This window comes from Rhamphochromis sp. 'chilingali' (genome assembly GCF_963969265.1).
Source record: "Rhamphochromis sp. 'chilingali' genome assembly, chromosome: 11".
Classification (NCBI taxonomy): domain Eukaryota; kingdom Metazoa; phylum Chordata; class Actinopteri; order Cichliformes; family Cichlidae; genus Rhamphochromis; species Rhamphochromis sp. 'chilingali'.
This window is the reverse complement of record NC_137938.1, coordinates 3,443,406-3,460,894: the sequence shown is the minus strand read 5'-3', so window position 1 is coordinate 3,460,894 and position 17,489 is coordinate 3,443,406. Positions and strand designations below refer to the sequence as shown.

General features: G+C 41.3%; 1 protein-coding gene across 3 annotated transcripts in view; it reads left to right on the top strand.

The window, feature by feature from the left end:
• The window catches only part of cdk14 (cyclin dependent kinase 14), a 238,532-nt gene that overhangs the window by 181,693 nt on the left and 39,350 nt on the right, over window positions 1–17,489 (top strand). For all 3 annotated transcript variants that reach the window (XM_080895578.1, XM_080895579.1, XM_080895580.1), the window contains one exon: window positions 3,314–3,464. In XM_080895578.1, the coding sequence (XP_080751704.1) occupies window positions 3,314–3,429 (116 nt within the window). In that variant the 3' untranslated portion in view covers window positions 3,430–3,464. The remainder of the gene's footprint in view (window positions 1–3,313; window positions 3,465–17,489) is intronic.

Sequence of the window (17,489 nt, the reverse complement as noted above, 5' to 3'; positions counted from 1 at the left end):
CGTCAAAGATGTGCGCCTTTTTTGACGTCACACTGTGCGCCACGTTATTGTTTCGGTGAAATGAATTCCTACAATACTGTTACTGTTAATTGTACTCTCTGCAGTGTTTAAATGCTTACATACACACACAGTTACTGTCCCTCCACACATACGACTCGGTTCTGCTTCTATGCCCCATCCTTGTTTACTATTTCCCCACTGAGGCTTCTAGACTTCTGATTGGTCAACATTTCTACACGGTTAGGAATATATCGCCACCTGTTGCTTTGGCATGTTCATAGCAGCGTTTTCCTTCATTTCTGCGTTTACGTGTGGACGGGATTATTTTTTAAAACGAAAACAGAAAATCTCAGTTTTCAAAAATACCCGTGTACGTGTGGACGTAGTCATAAACTGAGCCGATATTTGAGGTTTACACAGCTACATTCTCGCCTGAAAATATGTTAAACGTTTATTTTGTGACCCAGAAAGAATAATAAGAGTAATATTAAAACTAACTAGCTGCCGCCATTGTTGGAAACTGAGCTGGGCTGCGCTATGAATTCTGGGACACAGCTTCTTCTTCTTCGGGGTTTAACGGCAGCTGGCATCCTTGTACATGCAGTGCTGCCATCTTCTGTGTCAGTCCGTTATTACACTCTTAAATCCTGCTACTGATTCCTGCGTCTTTTGGGATCTTACAAAGCTTCAAACGGCGCGTCGACTATTAAATCAGTCATCGACGATTTTGATAGTCGACGTAATCGTGACTAGTCGACTAATCGTGGCAGCCCTAGTGACCACAGACCGTTGCTCTCTCCAGCTTTGCATTCCGTTCATGTCCTGTTACTGTTGATAGCAGGAGGTCGTGCTTGCACCTAATTCAGGTTGCACAGGTCGTCCAGTTGTTCCAGGACTGCACATCCATCCATGACACCTCAAGTGGGTGTGCTGCGTCTAACACGCTAGTCCCAAGAGTGTGGCGGAGACACCAGGAGACAGACCTGCAGAGGGCCATAGAAGGCCAGCATCCTATGACCTACTAAAGCCCCACAAAATAAGCCCCACAGGCTACTCATGTGCACTGTCAGAAACAGACTCCATGAGGGTGGCAGGTTCAATTCAATTTTATTTATATGGTGCTAAATCACAACAACAGTCGCCTCAAGGCGCTTTACATTGTACAGTAGATCCTACAATAATAGATACAGAGAAAAACCCAACAATCATATGAGCCCCTATGAGCAAGCACTTGGGCGACAGTGGGAAGGAAAAACTCCCTTTTAACAGGAAGAAACCTCCGGCAGAACCAGGCTCAGGGAGGGGCGGGGCCATCTGCTACGACCGGTTGGGGTGAGAGAAGGAAGACAGGATAAAGACATGCTGTGGAAGAGAGACAGAGATTAATAACAGGTATGATTCAATGCAGAGAGGTCCCAGATCTGGGACTTGTGCCCCTTCTGTTCACAGATGAGAGCAAGTTTACACTGAGCATACGTGACAGAATGAAGGAGTCTGGCGAAAAAGATTATGCTACCTGCGACCTCAACCAGAATGAGTGGTTTGGCAGTGGGTGACTGGTCTGAGAATACAAGTACTTGAAGAAGTTCTTAGACTAGCAGGACCCTGACTGCTGTTGGGCACCAGGATCCAGACCCATTGTCAGACCTTAAGCAGGCGCAGTGGACCCTGGGTTCTTCCGGGTGTAGGACAGTTTTTGCAATTATTGTTGAGCTATGTTGTTCGCAACAAATGACAGAGTGTATATCAGTAAACATATTCAACATTTTTGAGAGTTCTTGGATGTTTAGAAGATTACGCTACGCTGACAACTGCAAAGACAGGCTGAAGTAGAGCATTTTTCCAGTATTTAAAGATATTGGTATGGGTGCGCTACTGGCTCTTGTGGTATTTTAGAATGGTTTATTTTCTTTCTGCAGTGTCTATACTTCTCCATCCCAAAGTCAACAGTAAAACTTTCACACATTCAACGCAACTCACACAATTGTGTCATTTTTTTTACAACATTTATTAACCCTTTACAGCCGATCGGAGCGGGCACGCTCTGTTTTGCGTAACTATTTTTAAATCCCGGTAGCACTGCAACCACGTAAGCTAGCGCAAAAATTTTTTTTGCATATGAAACCGGAGGAGTTGTACTTACATCTTATGCCATCAGCTTGTCCTAGGTCACGGTTTCCTTCCACATAAAGCTTTGCAAAAACTGCATAAAAAGCGCTTGCAGGAACAAAAACATAATATTCCAGAAACACGCTTTACCGATCCATCAGCTGGTCATAACACTTCCTACGTTGGAATAGACGTCAGCGCGAACTTTTGCATTTCCGCCATTACCTGCCCGAAACCGGAAGTGACGTCATTTTCGCGGAAATGTAGTCTTTTTTACTATCAGGGCCTCAGGGAATATACTGGTCTTTTTAAAAGTTATCTTTGACTTTATGACTTTCTGTGTTGTTTCTGGGATGCACTGCTGGAAATAGTTTATTTTGATGCATATGCTGTTTTTTTGCAAATTTGCAGTATAATATTTATTTTCGTTTTTCCTGCAGTGTATAAAAATTGGTGTATTTCAAAAATAAAACTATGAAGACACTCAAAATAAATTTCCTGTGGTGGGAAACTATTTTGTGCAACTTTTTTGTATTTACAGTTTTGAGGGATAAGCCTCTTAAATTTCTCTAACTAGAAATATATGTTAAAAAAGCAAAAACAATTTTCAATTTTTTTGTAGTTTATTGCACTTTTTTGCAATTTATGTAATTACTATGCACTTAATGAATACATATTATTAAAATCTGGGCTATAATGGTTGTATTGATGTATAGCAACTTGAAATGCTCCCAAAAATGGCTCCACAGCATGTAAAAATATGATATAAGCTCTGGCGGACTTGGTTCTATGGTAGGTCTTAGAGGGTTAAAACCTTAAAGACCAGTGAGGACGTGTGTTTTAAAAGGCATTAGCTCTGTTAGCGAGGTTGCGAGTCTCTGCAAGTTGAAACTCATAGTGTATAGAAATGAACTCAAACTAACCAGTGGCATTAATTGTGGAACATATTTCTGTCATTTGCTGAACTGATTGTGTTATCACTGGAATGGTCATTTTAAAACTGAAATGAGCTTTGCCACACGAAGCAATTTAAAGATCCAGTTCCTCCCGACACAAATATTAAAGCAGGGAAAACTGTTGCTGCAAATAAATATTCTAATATTCACTTTTTAATAAGCATCTCTATCTTCAACAACTCACTTGGAAATGTTCTTGCTGTCAGCCTACATACTTCTAATCCGCTCGCGTCCTCTTCCCCCTGCAGTGTCTTCTATCTTCACCGTACCAAATGTCAAGCTGCAGACAGAGAGCGGGGACAGCATACAGGTGTGTGCACGAAGGAACAGTCATGGAAAGGCATCCTCTGGCAGCAAACACTGACCTGAGGCAGCATCCTGCACACGACTGCCTGACAGGTACGCGCTCATTAGCAAACAGTATGCTGCAGCAGAAGCAGCATGAAGTAACACACTCTCAAAAGAATAACATGGAACATGCAGACAGAAGGTGAAACTTTAATGATATGGATATTTTCATGCGCTATATTGCTTGTGTAGTATGTGAAGTAGTACTTGTTTGTGTCGCATGTGAATTTGAGTAGTGTGTTCTCAAATCAAACACGGCCACTTGTTCTCTGACCACAACTGACGTTTGCAACACTTTACTGGGATTGTCGTGCTAGCTACGGCATTTTTTTGAATATCTGTGACTTGCTGTTCCTCTGATCACACATAATATTTAATCACGCTACACAGGTCAACACTCATAAACACAAAATCTGTAGTCTTACCTGAAATGCTTGAATGCGCTGTTAGCTAAGTAGCTTGGGTAAGGCATGCACAGCATCCCACAGGCCGCCGCTGCTTTGGGGATATGCTATGAAGTTAATATTTTCTAACAAGACATGTGGAACAAGTGCTTATGGTCGTGTTTTATCAGAGTTACATGTCTTTATATGATCAAATATGGTTTCAGTTTATTCTTTTGTGCATACAGTGTGGCCTTATAGAGGATAACTAGCTAAACAGTAGTAAACCATTTCTAAAACCTGGATGTTTACTCTCAGTTCATGCTTTGTTAATATATTCTGCATATTTATCTGTCCATATATATACATATGTATGTATCTTCGTTGTATATGTGACACATGCAAGGGCCTAATGTTGTTGGATCATTTCTTATAATTGATTTTACCAAGAGCTGATGTTGCAGTGGGATTTATTTTTCACTCATGCTCCTATTAGTGAGTCGAATCATATTTGTACATCTTTGGTTTTTTTATAAGACTAATCAGCCGATTTTCTCATAAATACAAGAAGAAAATCAAACAGTGATGTAATGGAAAAAGTTTATCTATTAGAACACAAAAATGTCAAACAACATGAAAGTCATTAGCTATTCCCTCGCACAGTTCTCTGTCTGACACTGATCTGCATCCTGCCGACCACCACGGCCTTTCTTTTAACACCGAAGCCATGAGATCTGTGCCGCCTGCACTAAAGCAGAGAATCCAGTAATAGATGGAGGAATGGCTTTGAGTGGGCGAAGAGGGTGTCCCATTCTTTAGAGACGGGGGTTCTCTTTCAGGGCTCAGATAAAGCGCCGCTATTTGCATGTAATAAGAGGTGCAGAGGCCAGGCATGGGGATAATAGTTGGCCTAATGATGGAGCAACACAGGGCCACAACAGTGCACTGTGGGCCAGATTAGATCTGTAATTGCTGACAGGTGCATATATGTAGCAGACGCAGCAGCTCCTCAACTAGTCGTCACCAACTTTCTCCAGTGTTTCATTTCTTGACGTTTCATCGAAAAAGGTTTGATACAAAGTAGATGTATTTACTATTCTAGGGATTTTGTGTGTGTGTGCCCTGATCTGGGGCTAATGGCTTTCTCTCTCTCGCTGTGTGTGTGCATGCGCGTGCACATGTGGAGGGTGGAAGTCACCCCACCGAGAGCGCTGTGTCCTCTCAGCTGCTGCATTTACATTGAAATCAGGCTCTTTGTCCAAGCAGGCCTAAAGCCTGGCAGGCTGGGAGAGCTGCACTGATAGCAGCCTAATCCCTGTGCACACATTCCCATTAATACGCTGACAAATTACACCAACACATGCACACGGCTTTTTATGCTTCCCCTCAAATGTAACTCATGCACCAGTATAACGCTACAATATAGCACTAAACAGCCGCACACTATAGAATATGATAGTGTTTACTGTCATTCTTTTTAATGGTGATTGTGAGTATCACTGTGCTGCTCTGGGCTTTCCAAACTGCTGTTTGTGAGAGCAAAGTGCAGGATGTCAGTACTTTGAAGTTTAGTGATTGTAAATGAATGACAGTGGTTCTGGTTAAAAAACATTTTTTAAAATTCTTACATTTGGGGGACTCACAAAGCATATAACAAAAGGATTAATTGAATAAAAAATCCATTCCAGGTTCCATGGCACACGGACGCGCCGGCTTTGCAAAACTGTTTGCAGATAGATAACGACGCTCCGTTAAAGAGCGCTAAAGGTAGATTAGGACACTTTGCGTTTTGGCTGTTTGTTCTTGGCTAGGCTAGCATACTAAAAGCCAAAGGCTGGGTGTCGGCACCCAAAACTGTTTGGATACGGGTGTGAATAAAAGTAAAATTTATCCAGCGAATTTAAATGTGATATGAAGTGAAGCCTTACAAGCATGACTTTCTTTACAATTACACCTACTGTGTATCTGAGAGAGTGAGAACACTTCTGTTTACACAGATATACAGCATCAGCTGTTTAGTTTTTTAAGGTTGGCTACAATTAAATGGATTTTACATAATGGTTTCAGTTTTGCTTAATGTTGCACTTATACCACACACAGCATACTGAGATGTACTCAAAGAATGAGCGTAAATTCTTGAATGTAATATGCACGTGAATATGTACGGACCTGCTCCTAAAGCCTTTCTGCTAAAATCAGAGGTAAAAGAGGTGAGGAGAAGGGAGACAGGGGAAGGGCAGCGCGATCGCGCGAATAAAGGCTAGATGGAAGCAGTGGCTTGCGGGAGCAAGGCTGGATTTCTTTTTGTTGAGGCAGCGTTGTATTATTTATAGGAGGTGGTGGAGGCAGGCCGCTTCAGACGGAGCAGAGCAAAGAAGGCGAGCAGCCCCCTTTCTCTTTTGTGGGTCTATTCCCAGTGGGCAGGCTTTGTGCTGGATGGCTGCCTTTGAGGAAACCCATGCAGCTATTGAGCTGAGAGTGAAGGCCGGACCCGACTCGCCCGCACTGAGACACAGCAGCGCTACAGCTCTACAATGTCTGTCACTGCTATGGCCGGGGAGCAAAAGAAAAGGATGGAGACAGAGTGACAGAGGATGGGGGAATAGTGGGAGTGTTTGATTTTGGCAGGGAGGGAAGAAAGAAATGGTGTTTTTGTGGGAAAGGAGAAAAGCTGAAAGTGATAGAAGGGCAGAAAAATGGAGGCGGGGTGGAGAAGAGAAGAAATAAGGGAAAGGTCTCCTTTACAGTACTGCAATACATTCATCTATGTTTATTCATGATTCTGCATTATTCATGAGATTAGCTGATGCAACTTGGAGCCGAGCGTAGGCAACGGCTCCCCCCATCAATCCGCTCGGTGACCACACAGTTCAACTCCGAGTCCCAACAAGTGGGAGACAGCTGCCCTGTCTCTGAGCTTCAACACACTTCACTTTAGGCGAGGGTATGTGAAGAATTGGATGCAGCATGCGCACAGTCAGAATACATAACAAAGCATGAAACATTGATTCAATCAGGGAGCGAAAAGCAACATGAAAGAGGTCAATTCAACGGCTCGGTGCCTCAGTCCAAACAAGAACTTAGTTGGTCTTATTGTGAAGACAAATCAGCCGAGGTTTGTAGCGTCGTTCCAGTTTCACATTAAGATAGAATGATTTAATCGAATTTAAAGCTGATTCATTTCATTACTCAACAATTATCTCGACAACTGCACGTAATGCGAAATAGGTGGATCATACTTGGAGACCCACAGCGTCTTTCAGCTCATTGTTTTGGTTTTACAGCTGAGCAGCAGCACCTTACTGTTCAAACTGAGAAAAAATGAAAATAGAGTTTAACCGCTGCATTTTCCAACTGGTGGAGACCAAAAAAGTGCTACAAGAGGTTGAATGTGGAGCTTTTAGTTAAAGCTAAACAAACGTTTAGCTTGTGGCTTTTTATCAAGGTACAATAATACTATAATAGTTCTTTAAAAGGCCGTATTGGCGTCATCGTTGTCCCAAAAAATTGTAAATGGTTTTATATTTTTTCTGTTTTTCCAAATCGGAAGCTACATCCGAGTTCATAGCAGAAGCTGAGGTTACCTTGCATCTGATCTGCTTCTCAAATGATTTCAAATGGCTAACTGACTTGTCAGCATCAGTAGTTTTAAATTAAAAAATTTTAACACATTTAATGCATCTGGAGTGCAGAATCACTCAAAATCCCTGAAATGTTTCTGCAACGCATTTCGGGCAGTTTATCCAAGTAGAGTTACCTTCGCACATGTGCCAATGGGGAGCTGATCTGGTATCGAGCAGCTGAACCAATCAGCTCAGTGTGGAAGATGATAAACGCACATTTGAGTATTAAAAAAATAACAAGACAGAACAGTCGACCAACATAAAGTATTTTGCACATTGTGCAAGAAGGAATTTTCTTTTCACCGAAGCACTTCCAGCTTAAAATATCAAATTATTATCACATATTATATATTAGTGTATACTTACCTATTAGTATATAGGTTTTTTAAAAAGTTGTATTTCACAGGAGAGAAGCTGTGCTAAAAGATTGAAGAAAACTATTCAAATTCTCTCTGAATTTAAGCATTGAACATTCTTTGTGTTTATTCTCCATTTGCTTCATTATATTCCATGAATGTCAGTTACAAGCTTAAATATAACGTTGAAAAAATCTAATTGCAACCAGGCTATCGATCAAGTAATTGCGATTAATTACAGAAAATTGTGAGATTAATTAATTAATTTTTTTAACCTATTGACAGCACTAAAAATACCACTTATTTAGTTTTTTCACAGTACAGTTGATTATGCTGCGCTGTAGACACTCGCACAGACGTCTGAGTAGTCAGTCCTGTTATGCCTTTTAGAAGTCAGCTGTGTGGTTGGTGCAATATAAATTCTCATCTGGGTGGTGACAACAACTGGTAGGTGCACAGAGGTTGGCATCGCCCTCACACTCTGATGATATTTACCTCGGATCAGAGCGGAATCCCAGACACGGAAGTCATAAGTCATAAAGAAATGTTTCCACCTCTGTGTCGGTGTTTAGTCATCGTCACAGGGAGACCTCCGAAATGAAGACAAGCGGACCAAAAGAAACAAAAGTTCTTGCATTTAGTTCCTACTACCTGTATCTCAGATATGCAGTGTCTGTGGGAGGTTCAGTGGAAAACTGCAGAAAACCAGAAGTCGTGGCTACTAGACAATCAATGTCATTACAGCTCAGTGCTGAACTAAAGGAATAACCAGTATAACCACATGTAAGGGTTCATTCATATCGCTGAGATGTGCTGGACAATTGAAGTCGTGTTGATGAGTGCTGTTCTCTGCTCTTCTGCCGGTCACCTGGCCAGACTTCACACAACGCAGCAGTCTTTGTACGCTGCGTCTGTGCGGTGAGCCATCACAGGTCGGCGACAGGACACTCTGGCCCTGGAGCATCACTGTGTCACTTTGAAGATAACAGCTGCAGGCAAAGCCGGACTTTAGTGTCCAAAATGTAGAGGTGCCAGCTATTTATCTCACTGCATACACACACACGCTCGCTCTAGCCTAAGGTATCATCTCCGAGACCGTGCCGCGTGCCTTTTTTGGGGAAGAGGATAAAAATGCAGGAAACCTTCATAGATGTACAGACATTTCACTTGAAAGTAAAAGCACTATTTGTCCCCTGGTGTGATCCTACCATGATGTCTGTCTACTAAAGCCATCACTGTCCAAAACGTACAAAGTCAACAGGACAGAAAGAGAATATTTTTGGCTCTGTAGCAGGAAGAAATAGATTTGTGCTGTCCACAAAACGACCTGTCAGCAAGTTTTTCTAGGTAGAGGACAAAGTGATTTAAAGTGTATTCCTGCTGTGAGCCTGAGGGGGGGAAATAGGAGGTGCGGGGAGGAAGGATAACCAGAGGCATAGCCTTGAGAAATGGAGAGCCTTCAGTCAAATCAGCCTAGTTTTAGTCTCCCACTGCTTCTTATAACCATACAGGTTCAATGCCTGCCAGTAATGTGGGCTTTCATTTCATCCTCTCCTCGTGGAAAAAGCATTGTGGAGGCTCTGCAGCTCTGCACTACTTGTTCCAATGTGTTTGCACTCACTTCCCCGTGCTGTTGATTTCATATAATACCATCTCCCCTCTGCTTTTATGACCTGTAACATGTCCTTAACCCCAAGGCTCTTCAGTCTCTCAGGATTGATCATAACTGCGTGCAGTTAAATCAAAGTGTGGCGCTCCTGTGTTTTCTTCATGTTGCCATCTTACCACTGTGCGGCTGGAGGTAAAAACAATGGTGTGTGTACATGTAAATATCACTTCAAACATTTCAACCAAAGATGGTTTTGATGACACCGTGAGAAATTGAGGCTACTGAATATTTATGTAGCACTTTTTTCTGTTTTGCCCTTGGTAGATGGTTTCTGAGGATCCGTCTCATAGCCAGGGGTATGTACAGAGGGGGGTACGCATCTGTATTCAGGTGACGCCTCGTGTAGACTGCACATGAAAATCAGATCCACTGTTTTCTTCACCAGTTCTCCTTGTTCTCTGTGCCCCAGCAGTATGACTGTAGTCAACCTAACCCTAACGATAAGTTCAAAAAGTTGGTTTTGGTGGGTTTGTTGTTGATCAGTAAGGCATACATGTAATCAGCCTGTCTGATGAGTTTTTTCTGTTTTTTAATAGAAACAGAAAAAGGTTTAAATATCCTTTCCCCTTTTTGTGCAATTCATGTGCAAGACAGATGTGCAGTGGCTATGGTTGTTGGGCACTGTTATCCTTTTATAATAGACTAGAGCATATGTTCAGTCTGTTGTTATGCTCTTCCACAGCATGTCTTCATCCTGTCTTCCTTCTCTCACCCCAACCAGTCGCAGCAGATGGCCCCGCCCCTCCCTGAGCCTGGTTCTGTGGGAGGTTTCTTCCTGTTAAAAGGGAGTTTTTCCTTCCCACTGTTGCCAAAGTGCTTGCTGATAGGGGGTCATATGATTGTTGGGTTTTTCTCTGTATGTATTATTGTAGGGTCTACTGTGCAATATAAAGCACCTTGAGGCGACTGTTGTTGTGATTTAGCGCTGTGTAAATAAAGTTGAATTGAATTGTTATGTTATAGTGTCCATTGAGTTACCCAGACTAGCTATAAAACTTGGGCTTCATATTTTGAAGCTTCAACATCAACATTTTGGCTGAGTTGATTTATTCATTTTTTTATTTATTGGGTGAGTGTTGACAGAAAATGAAGGGGTGTAGAGAAGGATAGAGTAGGATCATGTTAACAACTGACCAAAATTTGGCTTCCGTCCACGTTATGGTTCTTAGAAGTGTTGTGCGATATGGAGCTCTTCAAAACCATGTCTCTTACTGCCGTTGTTTGCACTGACAACATATAGGCATGAGTGGAATGAAATATGAGGGATTTTAAATATCACGTTACTTCTGACGTCTTCTTCGATGTCAGATGAGGTCAAACTTTCATAAAATGTCTTTTATCTTTATGCTTGATATCCTCCTGCCTTTTTATTGGCAACATTTTAGAAATGACACTGGGATGCAGGGACTTTAAATGTCACATTGTCGTTTGCATCCAAATATCATGTCACTTGACTTCATTTCAAGAATTGTAAAGAGAAAGAGAAAGAGCTGGCTATTTAGGTAGAGAGAGAAAAACGGTGCCATCACATGCCACCATTATCGCAGAAATGTATCATGATGATATCAATCATTAGCCAATAGGGACATAATACTAATACCGTACACTGTACATATATATTTTGCATCGATTTTTGCACCTATTACGTCTCTGTAAACAAACATTACTAAATGAATTTAATAATGTGTATTAATGTATGTTCTGCTGGTGTAATTACACTCTTTGATCATATCCAATCGCTTTTTAGATTCAAAAACTGCATTTTAGCACATATTCACCTTTCTTTTTTCAACAACAAATGAGAACCTGATATGTCAAAATAATAGGACAGAAGTTTAATGAATGTTTTGCAGAGGCACCAAAGAAGTACCCTTTTCATTTCAGCAAAAAAAGGTGCATCTTTCCATGTCTCAGTTTTTTTCCCCGTCTCCTCCTCTTCCCCCGACCATATGGCTTCTCCTAATGAGCGTTGCACATGTACCTCCTTCCTTTTTTGCCTCTCCAAAAAGAAAAGAAAAAGCAATTCCTTCTTATGTGGTGAAGCCAACAGCTCTTCTACAGCAGCAGATCTGGAGCTGCTCGTCTCAGCTGAGCGAATTAGAGTCAAATAAAGCATGCTAATGAATTTAACTTTGTCAGTCTGCCATTTGAAACACCGTGGAATAATGAGCTGAGCTCAGACTCATACAAACAGGAACTACACAAATTTTTATGCGCATACTTTTTGTAAGTTGCCTCTGTCTTTTCATCACAACCTTTGATTACAGTGGCACACTTTCTGAGTGGAAATAATCAGTTTTTGTCATCAGAATTTAGTCAGTTCGTTTATTTGGAATGACTCCGGTTTGTAGAGTTTATGACTGTTGGCTTCAGTTCAGTTGGGTGCATGGCATTCACTACAAACCTAAAGTGGAACTTCAAGCTAGTGAGGGTCTGTAAATATTGCACTCATCAAAGAATAACACCAAAAACATACTAAAATTTAATTTAGGGAGTGTAACAGAGTTACAGCCCTTTCCCCGGCCAGAACCAGCTCTGGTCCAGTTTCAATACAAAAACATACCTCATCTCCAGGTTCATAACAGGACCATCTTTATACTCTCTTTGCATTAAACCCAGACGTGATCTGACACTAAACATGGTCTGGCATCTTCAAACAGGCAATCTGGTCTGGTTTTGCTATTTGGGTATTATCATATCCATTTGAAATAAAGTGTAATATTTATAAAGGAGGTTACTGGGGTTAATGACAGCTATTTGAAGCACTCAACCGTCAACCATCAAGTCCCGAGTTTGAATCGAGACTTATGCCTATAGTCTGATTTAGGCCTCAGAAGCTTTCTGGTTAAGTTTAGAAAAGAGGCTGGTTGTCATGGTGTCACCTTTTGTTTAGTAACTGGCTAATTTCTTGGTGGTTTGCAACTTGACAGGCCTAAAGATACACTGCTTCATCATTATTTTTGGATACTAATGATACTAGTCATAATTTACAAGAAGAAGTCACCTCCTGCAGCCGTCATAGAGATTGCAGGTATAAAGCAGTTTAGCACTGACTTCACTTTTCAGAACAGGGAGCTACTTTCAGCTTGCTTAATAAAAGTTTGTGGTTAAACGTAAATCCACAAGTTATGTATCAAGTTGCCAGATATTTTCTTTCCAGTTTCATATTTCACTACAAGATTTTACAAGTATACAGATACTGTAATCAAGAATTGCTTTAAAACTAAATTTGCCTCTGTTTGCCCGCTATTGAATTTATAATTCACTCGATGTCTTGACGAAATGCTTGAAGTAACAAACCTCAGCGACCCAAAACATGTTGTGTTTTTAGCTTTGCGCTGGTGCCATACCTTGGAGCACTCATCAGGTGTTTTTGTACATTGTACGAAAAGAATTTATTGCACATGACAGTTAACAATTTGAAATGGGAAATATAGCCTTAATTTACTTCTGGAACATGCAGAATTCAAATTCCAAACTTTGGCCATCACTTTGTTCATACAGACTGAAATGCATATCCACATGCATGCACACATGAGGATTATGAGCAAGTCTATGCTGGTTGTCCAAAGAACATTTTTTGCACAAATGTGATTTTCCCTCCAAAACTTGTCCATCATCTATTTCCCAAAACTGGAAATATTTAAAAGCAGCTTGGAGAGGAAGTATTTTGTGGTCAGTAAAGCTTTTGTCCAGTGGCTTCGACTGAACGCTGTGCTTTTGAGGGTTGAGGCACATAATCAGACATGAACTATGTTAGCCAAAGTAGAAAAGTAGGGGGCAGAGTTCTTAGGAACTTCACACAGAAGAACAGAAAGCCCTGGAACAGTCGGCCTCACCGAGCCCCGATCAGAGCTTCAGGGCCTCAATCTCGAATTACATGAAGAAAGAGAAGCCACTGAGACACTAAAACCACAGACGAGCTGTGGAAACCTCTCCGAAATACTGAACAAACCACTTGCCAAGTATTGATTGGCCTTGTCTTAAAGAGTCTGTGGTATCGTTTTTCTTCATTGCTTCAAAATTTTACACAGTTCAGCAACTTGGGTTCATATAAGCTAATATTATAAACATATATCAGATGTCTTGTTTGGTACAAGGAGTGTAAAAAGATTGTGTGAATCAGTCCATAAAAAGAAAGGAAATAAAGACATCTAATATCAGTTTGCCAAAGCTTCCATTCAAGGCTGATACATGCAGAAATATCACTGAATCAAAGTTCAGTTGCAGTTTCCTGGATCTCAAAATATATTTCAAAATAGTAATACTTGGATTTCATTACTGGGACACTCTACATTTCAGGCTGTTTCTTAATGTAGGGGGAAAATGAGGGGCCATTTCCTGGTGAGGCTTCTGGCCTGTCCCGCTGCCTTTGGCCTTGCAACATATCAACTTTTCAATTTAAACCTTTTGCAAGCTGCCGAGTTGTTGTTTTCTTTGTTGCCTGATTGCCAAGACTCGGGATAACAATGTAATACAAACAGAAATTACATATGTGTGGTTATTGTTGGGGCGTCAGGTCACATGTCAGGTAAATGCATGTGAGAATGATGCATTTATGGTAGCACAATTGATGTTCCTTGGAACAGGTGACCTTGTGAGATCTAAAAGAAAGTGTCACAGTGTTCAGTACAAACAGGTGTTAAGTCAGCGTTGGACCAATGTGTAGGGTCGTCCACTTCAAGCTTTCTGGAGGACTCAACGGGAGCACATTTGCATAGGTTGAAACCCCTCTCCTCAGACTCTGCGTAGACAGTTAACTATGCAAACAGATACAACAGCTGTACTTTAGCATTAGCATTAAGCATCAAGCCTATCCTATTGGAATGTCTACTTTTGGGGATCTTTTTTTAGTATTACTAAACAATCAGGCAACAAAGAAAATAGTCATTCTGTCACTTATCGAAAACGGTTCATATTATTTTCAAAAAGGTTGTGCTTTTTGTTGAAACATAAAGTTATAGTTCAGAGCTTTATGATAACTTAGACCTCTGAGGGTTAACTTTGCTCCTGTGGTCTGAGGTTATTTTATACAAACTGCACTGTAGCTCATAGCATTTTTATGTAGCTTAAGGCTTTCAACTGTGCCACAGTCCTCATCAGCAAGCTAACTTGCTCATTGCTGTAGTTTATGTTTCAACAGCCTTGAATCAAATCTCAGGGCTTATTTTATTTTATTTCTGATTCAGCATAACTATACATGTTTTATTACTCTGAATTTGCAGTTGGGACTTTCCCGTGATGGACTCATTTTTCTTTTCCACTCTGACGTGAATAAAAATGTGTGGGGAGCTCTGAAAAAGTTTAGGCATACTTTGGTATAAAATGGACACATGTAATGACATTTCAGCACAAAGAAATTGGCGCTTTAGTCGAAAAAAAAAGCAGAGTCATTCTTCAATGTGTCTTGCTGGTTGCTGGCTCTAGTATGAGGGTCTTGTGAGTGCTGGACAGCACCGGAGCGTTTTTCCCACTGAACCGAGGCAGGAAGTCAGCAGGAGACTGACTTGATTCGAATTGGACACGACTCACAAATTATACACTCGCAGGGGAGTCTCCATGTTAACAGCACACTGCAGCCCTGTATATGAGCAAATGGCTTGGAAACACTGGGCCCAGTATACGTGAGCCCACACTGCAGGGGAAGAGAGCGGCAAGAAATAAATGCCGGCGCATGGAAGGGGGGAGTGTTAAGGGAGAAGCGGGAGGAAAGTTTCCCTGCCATTCGGCCTGTTTAGAGAAACTGTAAGGAAATATTATGATTATTAAGAGCCTTTTGAAGTTGCATCGAGTTGACCTGCCCCCGCAGTGAGATAAGTGTACTTATTCTGCTGGCAGGATCGGTCAGCCTTCACTTTCTGACATGTTGATGAAAATTAAACTTTGGATCTGTGAAAGGCATGTTTTTAATCATTAAGGCCACGTGTCTGGTCGACCTCAAGAAGCTTTAAGCAAAATAAATAATGTGAACCAGTGCACGTTTCCATCAGCTACTTGCCGTCCTCTGTTGACTCCAAAGGACCATGGCATTCAGCGCTGGCCTCGAGTTGCCCTTTCAGTGTAACATGTTCTTACCCAAACCCGCCTCCCAGCATGGGCGCCTAACTATCGGCTCCAGGAGCAGCCTGACATTGCAGAGCTTTATCGTGGCCGTGCAGCGCTGTGGTGCTGGCTGGTATAACGCACGCTGTGTCTGGCTGGCTCTGCTGCTGCAACACATTCCTTCCAAAAGGAAGGAACGCATTCCTCCCTCATCGCTCTGCTCTCCTTCTTCTTGAAATCTCTCCATTGTAATCACTAGCTTGCCTCATAAATGATTTTGAGATACTTTAGGAAACTTTAGACTAGAGCAGGGCGATATGGCCAAAAATATTTATCACGATATATATTTGAAAATTTGCGATAACGATATAACCGACGATATAATTGATGCGAGACAAAATACAACTCCACAACATTACTAGCGCAAAAAGACAACCTTCCATTTATATTCACTTAAACAAGAAGCTGGTTTTTATGTACATTAAAGCTTTATAAAAATGTAACAGTACAAATGCAAATTCCTTGCTGAAAGTTTAACCAAAAGGCATTTCCACTAGAAATGGGCTGACATGTCCTGAGCATAACCATATATAATATCCACTGAAGTTAAAAAGAGGTGCTTTGCAACATTAAACTGCAGTGTGCAGTACGCATTTTTCGGACCATAAGGTGCACGGGATTATAAGGCACATTAAGCGAAACAAAGCAGTCAGATAAATCAAACTTTATTAAACTCATTCTTCTTGCTTCCTCCATTTCTGTACCATTGATTCATTAATGTTGAATTCTCTGGCAGCTGCTCTATTCCCATGTTGTTGCAGTATATTAATGACTAACCTCGTATTGTGGATGGATTATCTCAGTTGTTCTCCTGACTGAAGTTTGGTCCGTTTACAGTATCCTGCCATGCGATTGCATTTGTCTCTAACCATGAGGAACCTTAACGTTAACTTTTATAAGTGGAAAAGTGTTAGTGTTCGTCCTCCAGCTTCACTGTTTATGTTATGCTAACATAGCTGTGTCGCTAGCGATCACGTAGCACATCATTATATACCAGCTAGCCCAACTTCAGTAACCCTACAAACGTCACTGCTGTTTAGTTTCCTGTCTTCATTTATGTTGCAAGTGATAGCAGAGGTGTACGTTTGATTTTTTTCAGAAATCTCTCAGTCAGAACATGCTATATCATGCTTAGGTAACTAGCGAAACTAGCGAGCTAACTTCCGCTAGCTTCCTGCTAACTTCTAACTCCGTTAAATGTAATAACTTTTGTTTTCATGGATGCCTGGAAGTTAAACTTTATAGTTACACCTCGTAAAGCAGCAATGCTGATCGTTTTATTAAAGATGAAAGAATTTAGACAGTTTTTAACTCTAAGTGATGCTGCAGTGTTGTTTGACCTGAAGCATACGGAGTTTAGGACCCAGATTACTCCCAGATTTAAGAGCATCTTAGTCCGACAAATACGACAATAACAACGGCCGCTTGCATGTTCTGCAAAAAAATGTGCTTTGTTGTGTATCTGACGGACAAACACCAAACCAGTTCCACATCACGGAAGTTGCACCATTTTTACAAACCAATTCTGGTTCATCTGTTTCACTCAACAATCGGCCATGTGCGTATGAAAACAAAGGCACTGCGCATGCGCGTTTTACTCCCATTCTATCGCGATATTTCATTTTCCTATCGTTGCCTAACATTATACCGGTATTACCGTGAACGGTATAATATGGCCCAGCCCTACTTTAGACTAACTACTGCTGTTTGTCAAGATGTCATTTCAGGCTATAATCGAAAGAACATTGGTATCTCCGTCTGCAGGAAATTTGTATTATATTTGGCAATAAGTTTGATTCCGAGGCCTCCTCAGCCTTCCACTTGCATATGCATATGAAAAGCATAAGGTGGGGAGACAAGGTGATAGGAGGAGTTGAGTTGGAGGTGGGTTGCAAAACAGCTTGCATATGGGCAGCAGCAAAGGTGGGCAGGGAAAGGCAGCT